The 15,868-nt window shown below is 40.1% G+C and overlaps 1 protein-coding gene across 6 annotated transcripts in view; it reads right to left on the reverse strand.

The window, feature by feature from the left end:
* The window catches only part of ARVCF (ARVCF delta catenin family member), a 250,175-nt gene that overhangs the window by 149,700 nt on the left and 84,607 nt on the right, over positions 1 to 15,868 (reverse strand). For 4 of the 6 annotated variants that reach the window (XM_039724776.1, XM_039724777.1, XM_039724778.1 and 1 more), the window contains 3 exons: positions 15,136 to 15,202; positions 7,051 to 7,152; positions 2,447 to 2,692 (listed from right to left, as the gene is read on the reverse strand). In XM_039724776.1, coding sequence (XP_039580710.1) covers positions 2,447 to 2,662 — 216 coding nt within the window. In that variant the 5' untranslated portion in view covers positions 2,663 to 2,692; positions 7,051 to 7,152; positions 15,136 to 15,202. The remainder of the gene's footprint in view (positions 1 to 2,446; positions 2,693 to 7,050; positions 7,153 to 15,135; positions 15,203 to 15,868) is intronic. The other 2 variants (XM_039724775.1, XM_039724781.1) reach the window with 2 other exon arrangements.

Genomic DNA, 15,868 nt, shown 5'->3' on the forward strand with positions numbered 1-15,868 from the left:
TTTAAGGTTTAAGGTAATTTTTAGAAAAAAATATCCACACTTAATACAAAAATCAAGAAGCCTATGCACATACTTTTCAGCAATTGCAGCACATCCCTGACCTCATTTGCAGATCTGGTATTTCTCTTTAAGAAGAGAAGACAAGACACAATGGCATAGACACTCACAGAAAAAGTCAGAAAGTGCACCAGAGTTCACATGTTCCATTCCAGTATTTGAAATTCACATTGAACAGGCAGAACTCACCAGCAAGTAGCTAACTGGGCTGTCTAGGACAAGGAGTTATTGTTAGGGAACGAGTATAAAGCTGCTACTTTAAAAAAAAATTAAAATTAAAATAAGAGTTCCAGTATTCATTAATTAGAATCAATATTTTCATAAGACCTTGATTTTGTCTTTTGAGAACTTCACAACACTGCTACACTCCTGGCACATTGCCCACATATATAGTACTTTTCCATGTCTAAAATGAAAAGGGAAAAAAAGGCTTAATTTTCTGTTCTAAAAAGGGAGTAAGTGTGGGATTATATATTTAAAAAAAGTTGTGAGAGAGACTCTATTTGCAAAGCCCTAACTATACACACTTCCCTAACAAATCCCTCTGGCAGATTCCACTTTGACAAACAAACAACATGGAAAACTGATGCCTGGTTGTGAAGATAATTAAAAATTATTTGTCACTCTCATAAAATGGAGCTAACACTCATTTCTTTTGTCCAAATTCTACTCAGAATAACTAGATTATGTATAATCACCACAAAAGTTCCAAATGGAAAAGCTGCTACTTGAGTTACTTCGCAATATTCCTTACAACAAGCAGGTGACAGGGGTGGTCTGCAGCACTCAGCCAGTGCTCACTGTATTTCAGTGCAGGGTGTGAGCAATCCCCACAGCCAGCAGAGCACAAACAGCCTTCTGCTTTGTGTACTCTGCACTATGAAATGTGACACAGAACACCAGAGATGAAAATATTATATATTCTGCATAAGACTGAAGGTACAGCTTTCATCCTTCAGTTAAACACTTTTTAATTCTAGTAAGTCAGGGAAGAATTTGGCCCTCAGTATATTTTATGAAAATTCACACAACTAACCTTACATTGATTCTTAATTGTGCATATTTAGCTATTTAACCATTTTATTTCATATAAAAGGTACTATAAAAACCTCAGTGCTAATTATCAATTAATTAAAGCTCCCCTAACCTAGTGGCAGGGAGCTGAGCATATGCAGATCCAGCCTGGGGTCACTCAGAGGGGCTGCTTCTCCATAAGAGTCACGTAGACCCCAGTAACTTAAAACTCTTTTATTAAGTTTTCTTGGAAGTGGTTAGACCTTAAGCCATTACACCGCAGAAAACTCATGCTTCATCAGTTTTGTGGATAAGGAATTTCATTCTGAAGCTATTAATCAGACACTTTGCACAAAGTCATTCAGAAAAAGTGAAGGTGAACTTGTCCTTTCTTTATAAAAAATACGTAAGCACATCTCCCCTCTGCCAGCCCAGCTGCTCATCAGAGGACAACCACCTACAGCTCCTACCAGACATGGTCAGACTTTGACCCTGGCCAGTGCAAGCTGCTCCTTTCACATGGAATCCCAAATTCAGGCATCTGCATGTAAAAAACATGGCAGCTGTTACTAGAAAAGCAGTGCTGCCATAATATAGTGTAAAGTCTCCCCCAGTACACTCAATGCAAGTATAATTATAAAACAGTCTGGTACAACTGGGAAACAACTTCTGGAATCCCCATAGCCCAGAGCTTCCTTCTGAATTAAACAATGTTTTCTTAGGAAACAGACCTTCACAAATGGTACTACTGCTTCTGCATGACTTACCTTGTGTGTCAGAGGGGTAGAGAGCTGAAGTAATTTAGAGACATAAGCAGTTTGTCATTGCACATTTAAACAGTTAAAGAACATGTATCAAGCAAAACAGTATTTGGAAATCTAAAGCTACCCACAAAGCCAGTTTGCATCATTAAAATAGTCTATCAATTCACTGCACATGAGAAACAAATTATGAAGTCCTCCCTACACAAACAATAAGGCTTTGCAGGAGGGAAATCCCTGCTTTTCATGCTGCTCCCTCTATTCAAAGTCCAGCTATTTCTAATGGAAATTTTGTTTGCTATGGAGATTATGATTCAGCCCTCTTTTACAATCACCAGCACATCACCAGACTTACAGCAAGTGCATAGATTAGAGGAGGGTGTGAAGATCCCTTCTTAGGGTTTTTACTCAAGTATGCACATACTTTTAAAAGTATCCCATGAGCTAAGAGCGACTTCCAGGGCAAGGCTCCCAGCCGAGTCCATGAAGCACAGCCGCTGCAGCCAGCTCGGGCCAGCGGCACACAAGGCACGCACTAATGAAATGCTGACAACACCCGATGCACTGACCGGCCGGGATGGGACTCTAGGGACAGTGAAAGGAGCAGGCTTTACCTGCAGTACGAGCTGCTGCCAGGCCGTTGCCAGGGGCTGACCATTGCCAATGTTGCAAATGCTCATGCGGTCTGCGGGCTGATTGGCACGCTCGAGTTGCAAGGAGACATTGCGCCGCTCTTCCTCAAGTGCGCGGGTGAGCCGCTCGAAACGAGCTTCTTGCTCTTTAACAGATGCCAAAATGCTGGCAGCAGACCTGATATCATAGTCATCCATGACTGCTTTCAAATGCTTCCTGCCTGTTAACTGACCAGGGCAAATGGAAAGGGTTAGGTAAAGGGTGGGGAGGGCACGGGGCAGAGGTTAAAGATAAAAATGCATATAGTTAGTCACCTTGCTGAAACACTGATCGCTCTAAGAAGCAAACTGCAGTGCTCTTTGAAAAGCATCCACCTTTCCATTCATTGATCTGATTTTGAATTAAAAGTAATTAAACTAAGGGACTTCCCTGTTCAAAAAAGAAAAAAAAATGCTCACCTTTGAGAGAATTTGTATTTAATTCCTTTGATCTTTTTGCTAAAACTTCTCTGACAAGGGTTTTCATCCCTCTTGCAGAGCTAATTTCACTGTGCAAATAATAATGTACTTAAAAGAAATACATAAAAAAAGATATGGCTGTAGAGGGAATGAGGAACATTCTCACTACAGACACCTAGAATTTTTGTCTTTAATATCATAAGTGAGAAGTTTAACATTTTTAAGGACAGAAACCTCATGGCAGAAGAAAATAATTTTGTCTGTTTTTTCCACACCCCCCTAAACTTAACAGCAGTAGTTGAAAATAGCTTTCATATTTAAATGACAGCAGCACACTGTAACATGGAAAACATTTTTAAATGCAGAGTGTGCAATTGCAGTTGAAACGCTTGATGATTTCAGCCAATGAAACAGTCCTTCATGCAGCAGTTTGCTAATAATGCAAATGAAAAAGCAAACATCTTCCATGGAAAACACACAGGACTGCTTGTCTTTCAATGCAGAGAAATGAACGCAGAAACCAGCTAGGTGGGTTAGAACTTCTGCCTTATGTCTTCCCCAGCAGGGTTATGAAAAAACTCATTTAAAACCCTACCTTCACCTGTATGGTACATGCAGTAAAACTACCCATTGATTCCACAGATCTGCGACCTGAACATCACTTAAAATGTTTTACTAGGAGTATGAAATCAGCAATATAATATAAACATAAATTATGGCCTCAACAGAATCCTTCATCAAAGTTAAACAAGCAGCCCCTTTACTACTATACTTAAAGCACCTCTGAGACAAGCAGAGGCAGAACTGTCTCAGGCTCCTGTAATTCAAGAACTGTTCATGTTCTGTGCTGAGAGTTAAGTCCTGAGAAATTGTCCCTTGATTTGCTGCCAAAGGTTCTTTGTTTTCCATCTATCAACAAGGATTTCCATGAGCACAGATAGTTCCCTGCTTCCTGATGCTTCACAATTCATCATTCAGTGCCTTTAGATGATGAACACTCTTGACTGATCCATTTTCCATGACTGTTACATTTATCAGGTGTCTCTCCTGTGCAGATTCTCTGGTAGCTCATAATAATGTGGTCCTAATACTGTTATGTTCCCAAAGAGGAGTATTAGTAGGGATTAAGCTGCATGTTTTTACACAGTTTGTTGGGAACTCCTAAGCAGGCTCAAGGTCTCCTTGCTTTTGTCTAATATGGATGAAATCACCCAACAGGCCAAAAAGCCACTGGGGCAGTAGTGACAGACCCAAATCCAACAACATACACCCTGATTTCATGGGCAATAACCTGCCAGTAGCTCTGTGTTCACTGTTAACCCCTAGAGAGTTGCTTTTGAAAGGAATTGGAGTAATATAAAATCATGTTAGGAACAGTGTAAGGATTATCATGTATTAATCTCATAATGTTTACTTATAACCACGACTTGAGCCTTTCATGTTTGCAGACCAGTAGGCAGAAGTGAGTTTTGTCATTTATGCATTGATTTAACTTCTATTGAAATTCTGAAAGAAAACCAAAAACCACCAAAGGGTTTTCCAGATGTCACAGACTAGTCAAACACAGACCAAACTGCCAACTTCTGAGACCTTCCAATAGATTATTAAAAGTCTATAAAACCTTCAGAGAGTACACTGGTTTCCGCAAAAGAGAATCACAACCCTCTTAAAGGATAGTATGATTCATGGGAAGTCACAGGAAGACTCACCTGCTCTATCTCAGCATGATTTAGCCCTGGCACAGCTAGACATGAACACAGCCAGACTTTCTGGACCTCAGCTGGCTTGTGTGCAGCCAAGTTCCACATTTCTGCTTTTGTGCTTCCCTGCTTTTGCACAGATGGAGACAGCTCTGTTTGTTGTCACTACTCCCAGGAGTTGCAGGCATGCTCACAGCTCCTTGGAGTGTGAAAGAGGGGGACTGCAATGACCTGGGCACAAGGCAGGTTTTGGAAGAAATATACCAGGGGGTGGGGATGGCATTTTTGGCCATACATTCCTGATGACAACCCCAGGGTTACTGATCATCACTGCCCTCATGCTAGAGCAGACCAACAGCCTGGCTGCCACAGACCAAACAGACCTCACAAGGGGATATTCCAGGCCCAAGAAGAGTCTGGATCAGTCAGGGATTAACGAATGCAGACAGGCTCCTTCGAGGTGCTGCAGAGCAGGAATTCAGGTCTTCACAGGGACCCAGCTTTCAGGGACTGTCTGCAGCTAAAACTGCTCTTTCTCACATGCATCATATGACACAAAAGTCATCTTTTGGGGGTCCCACAGGCTGGGTATGTCTATGGACTGATTTCAAAAAGTAAATCCAGGTGAGATACAGAAAGAAGAAGAAAAGATGTTATCTACAGTAACTAAATTTAAAACAAACAGGTTTCTTGTAGAACATATAATGCAAGTTTGTGTTCTAAGGAAAAGCATTAGCAACAGTGCAAGAAAAATAAAAAAGTCCCTCTTCAGAAACAGTTACAGATTTCATAATAAAAATCAAGTTCATTAATGAGCTGGTATATAACTTTGAAGTCACATTTTGATAATGCGACAAAGGTCCCGTTCACAAAATCCTTAAGGACATATGAGCCCTTGATGCCACACATGAGAAAACCTAGAAAATTTGGGTTCTGTAAATGTTAAAATATTTAGAGAGATCTTCCTGCAGAAAGCATAGTGTTAACCTCATTATAACCATAAATACTGTGCTTCTTTTCTCTTTGCAAAGAAAAACACACACAGAAAATAAACTATAAATGTTCAGATGTACAATAAGTGACCACAAAAATCCTAATTGCTATGCAGAAACAGCAGTAGGACCAATAACTGCCTTTTAAGTATTGTTGGATGAAGACAGACTTCTGCATTTCAAATGTTTTATTAGCAGATAAATACTTGCTTGCTGTTGATTGCACCCCTAATTATTTACCCGGGGTTTCAGCAATTTACATTATCAGCAGTCTAGACTGAAGGAGAAAAATAAAAGTACTGACTCATGAGTCAGTTACTCAGGGTGCCACTTGCAATTTGCTACCATTCGTAAATAAATTAAAGTGCATTGAAAAGGGTATCAATAAATGAAAATATTAGACCCAGAGCAGCCAGGTAAAAATTATTCCTTAGGCTGCACTTCTAAACACAGCAAACAGTTGCCTACAGAGTATCAAAGGCTATGCTGACAGCAGCAAATCTCTCTCCTGCCTACGTGACTCTAAATACATTAGTGCTGCACTGGAGTAAGAGCAAAGTAAAGAGGTGTTTATTCTGACTGTTCCACTAATGCATCAGAAGGCCCCTTCTAAGTCAATACAACCTGAGTGCTCACCCAGGATGAAAATCACCCCAGTGCAAAGGGCCAAAACAGGGGTCCTGCTCATTGCTAATAGCCCAGCTCACACCCGAGTCTGAGTCTCCTGGAAACACTGCCAAGACTCCAAGGGTCACTTGGTGCTCCACAAAAAACCTCAGTCAACTCCGCATGCTAATTTTGCTATTATAGGATGTAAGTGATAGTCAAGAGTTTTTGAAGGGCCCTTCAGATTAAGAAGGGTCAAGTTCTGTGAGCTTTGGGCACCTAAATCCTAACAGTGATGGAGAAGCTCAAATCCCCTGCACTTCAAAGCCCTGTGTGTTCCTAAGGAGATGGGGTCTGTGAGGGAGCTGCCTCTGGAGAGCGCGGTGTCCTCCTGCCAGTGGCACAACACGGCACAGGCTGCTCTCAGCTGCAGGGCAAGAGGCTCACAGGGCTGCTCTCATCCAGCAGTCTGCAGGCTGAACTCAGCTGCCCCACTACTGCTGTATCCACAACCAGTCCAAGTCTATCAATCCTGCTGGCAAGAGATGTTTCTATGAGCATCAAGAAGTTCATTGTGCTGCTAGGCAGCTGTAGGAGCAAACACGACGGCCTGTGAGTGTGCATGGAAACAGCAGCTTTGTGCTTCTCCAGGGAAGTAAACCAGCAGAATAAAAGCAAAAATGGGACTTAAATAATCCATGGAACTGAAGCAGAACACATGCTAATGACAGCCTCCGCCTCAAGTGCCACGAGAGATGAGTAGCAGAACATGAATGTTGGCCCCCATGCAAGACCAGAAAGCATGCAGAGAAAACTGAGCCATACACACCTAGTGAGGTGCCGAAGTCTGAGGGTTAGAGCTGCTGGGACATCACCCACTAAGACTAGAACAGGACAGACAAAGCAGGAGAGCAGCCTCAAGAAGAGTCAGCTACAAGAGAGGAAAGAGAGACAGAGTTAGTTAATAAGGTATTACAGCCTCTTCTATACATAGGTTCTTCTCACTGTGTTGTAGAAATTATTCATTGCACTGTTTTCCTCCTAACTTGTAGTAAAAGAAGTAATATTCAGAGAAGCCAATCCTCAGACTCCTAAAGACATAAAACCCACCCTGATTAATATAATTTGTTATCAGTGATCAATACCTGCATGTTCCCGTGAGATTTACAGCTAATGTCCTAAAACAGGGAAAACTCTAGATTGGAATAAGGATGATGGAATGTTGCAAGGCTGGATGTTGCAGCCAGGTAATTTAAGACACAGAAACCTAACAGGATGCTCTCAGAAATGAGAGCTGTTATTTGGGCACACAATTTTAGGCCCCTGTCAGATATACAAGCCCAAAATAGCTCAAGATTATTTCACAGATCCCTGTTAGAGAGGGGACATTCATTTCTAAGAGATGCACACAGCACAATAGCTTCTTCTCCCTGTCTGTATGTGCACCTAGCGGATCCTATATGAAACCAAAGCAAAAGAAGCTTTTGGGATATCAGGTCATCTGTGTAGCTCAGTAAATCCCTGATTTATTTCGTCTTAAAACATCTATCACTGAAACTTCTCTGGGTCAGCAGCTGCCAATTGAGTCCCTGTTTTTGCTGGAGAATGTACAGAACAGAACCCATTTGGTGAAGGCATGATTCTGTGAGGCAGCACTGCCAGTCTTAAGCTACTACCACATCAAAAATGCTGCAACCACATGGCACAAAATGCAGAGCCAGTACAAACTCACACTGCTGGTTCAAGTGTTTTTGAACATTTTCAGAGAGGAATGTTGCCCTGGCAGATTTTTTGCTTGACCAGGTACTGTCTGCCTTCCTGAAGCCAGCATAAACACAATTTCTTGTGTTTCAGCCAAATTACCAGAAATATGATCCTTTCTTCGCATGGATCCAACCTCAAAGGGCACAGAACCATCACGCCAGAAATCTCTTTTTTTCTTAAACTAACAGAAGAAAATTCTATGCTCAAAACTTATATAGCTGTAACAAAAGTGTGCATAGATATGCCTAAAGATGAAAGTCAGGAGGCAGAGTGAAAGAAAGACTAATTCTCAAGTAAATGACCAGAGAGAGTAAATTAAACATAACTGAGTTTCTGGAGAGAAAAGAATAACACTCTGGACATGTATATATATATATAATTATACATATAGATATACACACACATATAAAAAATACATGTAACACATTCCAAATAAACAGCTTCTCAGACCTTATGCTGAAATCTATCTTGAGCCTGCGTCCTCTCACTGCTGTGGTTGACTGAGTTCTAATTTGACCCTTATGTGACAACCTCCACCAATGAATAGCAATGAGGAATTCACAAAGAAAGCTATTTCAATATAGTTCTCTGGTAGGCACAGACAGACACGCTGTGCTGGTGTCAAAAGAAACAACAAAAAAGCTGGTCAGGGGTTTTGTGTTCCTTTGGACAGAGGCAGTCTGTGAAACAACGTTTAAACCAGGGAATGAACGAGGGCAGTGGAAATGGTAACAGGAGACCTCCTTGAGAAGGAACTCTGCATCTTAAGGACACTGCAATGAATGCTGCAGCTCCCCACTTCCAATACTGCAGAAAAAAAAAGTCAACGTGAAATATCTGAGCTTTTACATTACTAAGAAATTCCATCTGATCATCCAGCAGGAATAATTCCGTATAAATAAATAAATAAATAAATCCTGCAAATAAATTTGCAGAATATCGTACTATGAACTGGGTTAAGCAACATCAACAAAAGCATCCAAACGTATGCTTGTAAAGGCAATACAGCTCCAAGACTAAACTGACCACTCAACTGGCTCTGGTCAATAGCACCACAGCATCTCCAATCTTACCAAAATGGTTCCCAGTCCATTTAAAAAGAAATAATTTAATTAGCCTTTTTGTTAGAAGCACTGAAATCATACTGTCGTACCTCAGAAAATATACAGTTTTCAGCCAAAAAAAACCCCAAAATTTTCTTATATCTAATTCAATGTCTATATATTAATCACTGCATGTTTAAATGATGACCAGTCTTCTTTCTACAGCTTCCCTTTGATAAAGATTCTTCACTTCAGCACTTTGCTACTAGAGTTTTTCAGGTTTTCATCCCAAAATTTCATGTAGTCTTTTTAAGGCTTGCTGATACCATGTGTCTACACAGCTTTAATTATACTGTAGCTCTCTTTCCCCAGTAAGGTAAATTTCAACTGCTATATTCTTCCAAATGGAAAAGAAAATAAATTATGGAAATACAGAACACCTTCTCACAACTGCATATATATAACAGCATAAATAATTCAGTTTAATGTTGTAAAATTGAAACTGAAATATTTTTACAAGGGCAATTTTTAAAGTAAATGCTTTAGCCTATGGTTACTTTCACCCAATGCAAAAAAAAAATAATCTATTTCTCCCTAAAATTTGTCATTTATAGACCAGAACAGCAAAGAGTACCTTTCTGAAGCAGAGCTCTTGCTCTCTGGGACCTAAGGACTTGTCTACACTGAATATGCTGAACTCCTCCATCACAGCACTCATTATTCCACACTTCCTTCAGAGATCAGTGTTTGTGTTAATTAAGCATAAAACAGCACAGCAAAATGGCAGCATATTACTTCACACCTACTAAGTGTCCACACTAAGGTTTAATGGGGTATGTGATAGTCTATAAATTCACACTGTGCACTGTAAATTCTCTGTGTAAACAAACACTCCCCAAATATTTCCAAAAGAGTGTCTAGGTGGAATAGTTTTTGTAATAATCTTGTAAATACCGAAAGAGTGAACAAGGCAGAGATGGTTTCTCATGGAAAAAAGCAAAATATTTTGATTACTTCAGCAATTCTATTTGTTTAACGCTATACCTTAGAATAATCAGGCCCATGTTTACATATTGACAAAAACTTTTTATATTTCCCTTTGTAGCTTATGTTTTTCTATAGAAATAAAATGAAACTTGAAAGTCAAAGCTAGAACGAACAAGATCATACTTTGCAATCCCTCTTGTAATATGAATAGTAAATTTGCTGCATCTCGAGGCTCTGACACCTTTCCTTCTGCCTTGGAACTTGCCAGACATGAGTGCTACCAGCCTGATTAGTTCACAGGCCGATCTCTAACACCCCAGAACACATGTCCTTGCATACTAAAGCTGCTGCATGCCATCGATTTTGCAAAGGTCTCCCCACTGAAATCAATAAGGAGCTCTGCTTAAAAATGGATTGCACTTTGTGGTCCCTTTCTGAGTTGTGGATATCCAGGCTTCCAAGTATTCTCAGAGCTGCCTTTAGCAGCAGCTCCACGTTCCCCAGTTCCCCTGACCCCTGTCTGATCCCATCCCACACCAGCACAACCTTGAGCCACTGATGACTCCGAGCAGAAACAAGAGACAATCCCACAACTATTTCACTGGAATAATGCCTTCCAAGCAAAGGAAAACCCCTCCAACAGCCTGTGGGAATGTTAAATAGCATCAGGCCTTCAATTAGCCATGGAGGCTGCAACGTTTTCAACAGAAATGACTTCCTTACTCTAGAGCCTCCCTTGCAAGCACAGCCACCCAAAATCAATACATCTTTTCTCAGAACAGGGCTATTTCAATGAGAAAGAGAGAAAGATTAAGATCAAAAGCAGCACAGTTCCTAACTCCAGTCTGTCCTTCTTTCCCACATATTCTAAAGCTTGGCTTCATTAATATCCAATCCAATCTGGCTGCAAATAAGCCAAACACATAGAGACACTGTTATAAGCTCATGCAGTTACTTCCACAGAACACTTAAAAGATTTCACTTAACAATATACAAGAATTCTCATTTTTCTTGTCTCTCAGGTGTTTAGACTTTTGGCAAAAAGGCTTCCATTTCAGGAGAAAGGTTACTGCCAGGAATGTGACTGAAACTGGCTCTGTGTGGGCAGCTACAGCAGAGCCCAGCCCTGCATTTAGGAGTGTTAAATCTCTACAAAATACAGGAACAAGAGTCAGTGGGGCCAGCAGCAGCTCCCAAAGCCAGGCCAGTTTGTCACAGGTAAAACAGAGCAACTGAAACATTACAGGGAGGCTGGAAAATCCTGCAGAAGCTCAAAATAACTCTTTCATAAAAGATATCATCAAGCAGATAAATAACAAAAAGGCAAGCACCAAAGCTGAGGTCAGCTCTGCAGTCAGGCAGCCCAACAGCTCCACCCATTCCAAATGCCCCTGGAAGGCATCAGCCAGTGTGTTTAGGCAGCATATTCAGCCTAAGAGCCATTAGGTAGAAAATTGTCCTTTCATTACATATTTTGAGAGGAAAAAAATTTAGCTGCGACCCCACAGAACAATGAGTGGTTAAGCTCAGCAACAGATGTGTCAAATGACTTATCCCAACCATGAGGAGTTAATTGATGCTATAAATAGCACTCTGCAGACAAAAAAAAAAAATCCACTTAATTCTAGTATCCAAAGAACACAGTCTAGCTCTGCTTATCAGTAAAACTATTTTCCTTTAAAGAAGTGGGCTTGGATGTCTTACATGTAGATTAACACAGAGAGATAATTTGATTTCAGGCTATTGAGAGATTTCCTTCCTTTTATGTTTCAGAAGAACAGGGCTGCATGCAGCTAAATGAGATCCATAGATTACAGTAGAAGAAAGGCCAATAAAACTGCACAGCTACATTCCTGGGTAATAACAAATGCTTTTTAATTCTAGGGCTCCAGTCTCAGGGTTTATGAGGGCATTTCCAATTACTACTTTTAAGATTAATGCAAATAAATGCATCAAATAGAAACAGATTCTTTAACCCATCTGAATCAAATATTTAGTATCTCCCAAAGAATTTTATACCAATAAATAAACTGGCACTTGTAGGAAAAAAATTCACAGGTCTGAAGTGTTCAGAGTGAGCCTCTTCCCTGTGGTTTTCACCTGCTTTCAGGAGGAAAACAGAACCAAAACCAAAACCCTTCAGCTGTTTTCCAGAACACGAGTCTTGTTTACCTCTCACAACCACACCTAGAGGATTTTGTGGCTAGTCTCTTGCTCCACCAGGGAACTGAAAACATCAGTACAAACAGGAAAGAACATAATGGCAATGTTCATGTATAATTCTTGAAGCTAGTAAATCAAAATAATTTCATTAGCTGCTTACCAACCAATCTTACTGCATTACTCTCCCATATTTCAACCTCTCTCATTAAAAACAATCAGATTTCCACCTTATGTTGCTTGAAACTAGGAACAGTATCAATGAAGAGATTAAACCAACGCAAAGACAAAAGACATAGAATAAGGCCCAATAGCTTTAATTCTCTCCAGTAACATCTGTGTCATTCTAAATCCAGGATTTTTTTTCATCAAGCTACATTTGGAAGCCTGAGGCACTGAGTAAATCTACTCTGTTTAGACCAAAACTGTTGATCTGCTTACTACAATGGCATGTGCAGAGCACACCCTTCACTGTTTCGGCATCTGTAAATTTAAAATGCAATCCAAGTTCATTTTACCCTTGTAAGTTTAGGATGCAATTCAAGTTTGTGCTGATTAACACCACCACAGCTTTTTAGTATTACAAGGCAAACATGCATTTGAGAACTAATAAATAATTTCTGAGCAAAATAAAAGTATTTAACTCATCTGCTGTCTTGAATAATCATTCAGTTCATGCATAAACATAAAGACAGGAAAAACAGATACATTTTAATGAAAGTCTTGGAGAAAGTCATCATTCCATATGATGGATTTTAGCATGTAACCTCAGACAGAACAGTCTTTGTTACACACTGCAAAAGGTGCTGCTCCAGAGGTGGCGCCTGGTTGAGGGGCAGAAGCATTGCCACAACTGCCCGTTGAACTCCCGTTTCCAGGTGCAAGGTGTGGCTGAATTTTCAAGGCAGAAACTCTTATCCCTGAGAAGCATCTCCTATTTATGAGCCATGCATCTTGGCTTCTGTGGGTTAAACTGACAGCCAAAGTAGCCCTCAGAGAATAACACTGAGGACATGCCTGGCTCCTATCCCTGGGTAAGTCAAGATGCCATAGTAACCCCATTGATTAGTCCAGACTCGAGCGCTCTTTACTCCTTCAGCTCTTCCCTCGCACGCAACAGCACCGCCGTGCTGTGCTTGCACTGCCAGTGCCACAGCCATACACGAGCAGAACTGCAAGGATCAGCTTCCAAGACTAAGATTGATATCTTTATTACAAGAGCTTTTTATTCCCTGGTTTGTGGCTCTATCAGCATGTAAGCACTCGGGCTCAGTGGTGTGCAGGCTGCCCTGCAGGCGGTGGGAGCCTGGCACGGGTCACCACAGCCTTGGGCTGGCAACACCAACACCATTCCAGACCTGCAGGGATCCCCCTTCCCCACAGCCCCCCTTCCCTGCATGGGAAACCTGCTCTGAATCTGACCTGCTCATACACCTCCAGTGTGACTGGTCAACTACCACATCTAAATCACATCTTCTGCTGAGGCTGACTCTGACCTGAAAATCTGCAGGAATTAGGAAAAATATTGGATTTAGAGGGTCAGTACCAATGGTCTTCTGGAGATGTAATTTTCTTCCTGATAGCTATAGTTAGACTCTGATCTCACTCCTTTCCCAGCCTATCCTACATTTTTATCTTTGACTAAATCTTAATGCTTTTTGTAGTTTATATCCCCCATCAAGAATATTTCCTATTTCCAGGAACAAACTTATCACTACTGCCTAATTACAGTTATTTGGAAACAGAAATATTTCTTCCAAATCACTGAAGATCTGCTTCAAGAAAGAACTTTCTATTCAAACATCCCTTTTTAATAACCATCCTGCTGATAACTGCTGAGAGAGAAAAATAACAATTTTGCTTTAACTTTCTAACCACTTCAAATGTTTACAGCACATTCCCTGTATTATATTAAAATTAAAATCCTGCACTGTATAAACAGGAATACATTTCAGCTATAATAAACACTTCTAACTCATTTCATTAAAACTATGAAAGTAACAAAGGTAAGTCCCAAACAATTCAGACAGTAAATACAATGTAAACTCTGCTGAGAATCTTTCCTACAAACAGCTTTGAAACTTTAAATGCACTATTTATTTTCAATAAAATGTTTTAGTTTGACATATATGTTTAATATAAAAACAATCAAATGAAAATGGAAAAAACTTTATAAAAATCAGTAACATGATATGTGTTATTCAGAGGATTATTTTCGAGGAATGCTTGGCTAAAACTGTAATCCACCTACACTGAGAAAAATAAAGCAGTACACAGAAGGGAGCAATATTTCAGGAAAACAAACAAGAGTACTTTAATATTTAATCCCATTATTCATTTTCAAGTCCCCAGATTTAAAACAGACACACCAAAGTATTGAGGTGAATTCAGAGCAGCTGAAAATGCTTATGGTCATCCTCTAAGAGACCACAAGATTGGCTTTTGATTCCAGATCAAAAGAATAAGGTACAGCTGGCAGGGAGGGCATGGAGAGAGGAAAAGACACGCTGAGAGTCTCAGCCTTACTGCCTGCAGGAAACCATCCCACAGCTGAGAGACATCCCCTGCTCTGTCAGAATGAAGCTAAATGAGTATTTCCATGGTCATAGGAAAAGGGAGAGATGCATCAGAGAAGGCACAAAAGAGGAAACTGTCACCCCTGTTTTCCTCAGCTGCACCTCTGTTCTTCCCTTGCCACTGCCTCTGCTCAGGACACAAGGAGTGATGGCAGGGTCCTGTCCTAGCTCCAGTTTTACAGGTATCACAGGGGTATTCCCTTCTTTCTGCTCCTGAACTGTTATACCACTATGTTAAACAAATTTTAGCTGGCCTTCAAAAGCATGCAAATGAAGGAATTTCTGAGGTGTAAAGACGATTTAATAAAAGCACAGTGATTTAAGAACACACATAATGAAATAGTAACAAGACACTCAAGAGACCCAGATGCAGAAATACAGTACCTTTTATAATCTTTCTTTCTTGTAGTGTCTTTTAAGATGGAAATTCTCCCTTGGTTCAATAATAACTCTGCAAGAGAAACAAAGAAAATAACCAAGATTTTTATTCCATGAGGGGGAAATAGGAAGAGGGGATTATTTTTGAATAACTGATAACATTTACATAATACTTTGGAAGTCTTTTATTTGTATCTCTCCTTGGTTCCCCTTCCTGAGTCATGCTGGTTTACAAAAAACCATTAGCTCTGGCATCTATTCCACCACACTGAAATTCCAAGAACATAAGTGGAGTATTGAAATGAAAATGGAGTATTGAAAGTAAACTCCATTAAAAGATCCTCCTGATTTCTGTCCCAGTGCTACTCATACATGCATAAATCACACATTCCTAAACTCAAAATTTAATCTACTATATATTTAGTTCCCCATTAATTCCTAGATTTAAAAGCAAAAATGTTTCCCTCATAAGCACATACCAGAGCATCTTCACTCATCCAGGTCTAAATGCCATCTAGTGGTTCTAAAAATGTCAACTCTGGTTCCACAGATACACCTCATCCTGTCTGACATTTTTTCTTCTAACAGCAGGGAATAAGAGAAATTACAACAGAAAATTCACCAGGAAGAACTCAATGTTTTTCAAAATATCATTTTTTTTAGTTAGAGCTTCATGCAGCATTCCCATCACAGCATTTCTTATCCTAGCAATTTCTCAAAGTTAACCAGCAGGATCCTT

Source organism: Passer montanus, unplaced genomic scaffold (genome assembly GCF_014805655.1).
Source record: "Passer montanus isolate IOZ18808 unplaced genomic scaffold, ASM1480565v1 scaffold53, whole genome shotgun sequence".
Taxonomy (NCBI): domain Eukaryota; kingdom Metazoa; phylum Chordata; class Aves; order Passeriformes; family Passeridae; genus Passer; species Passer montanus.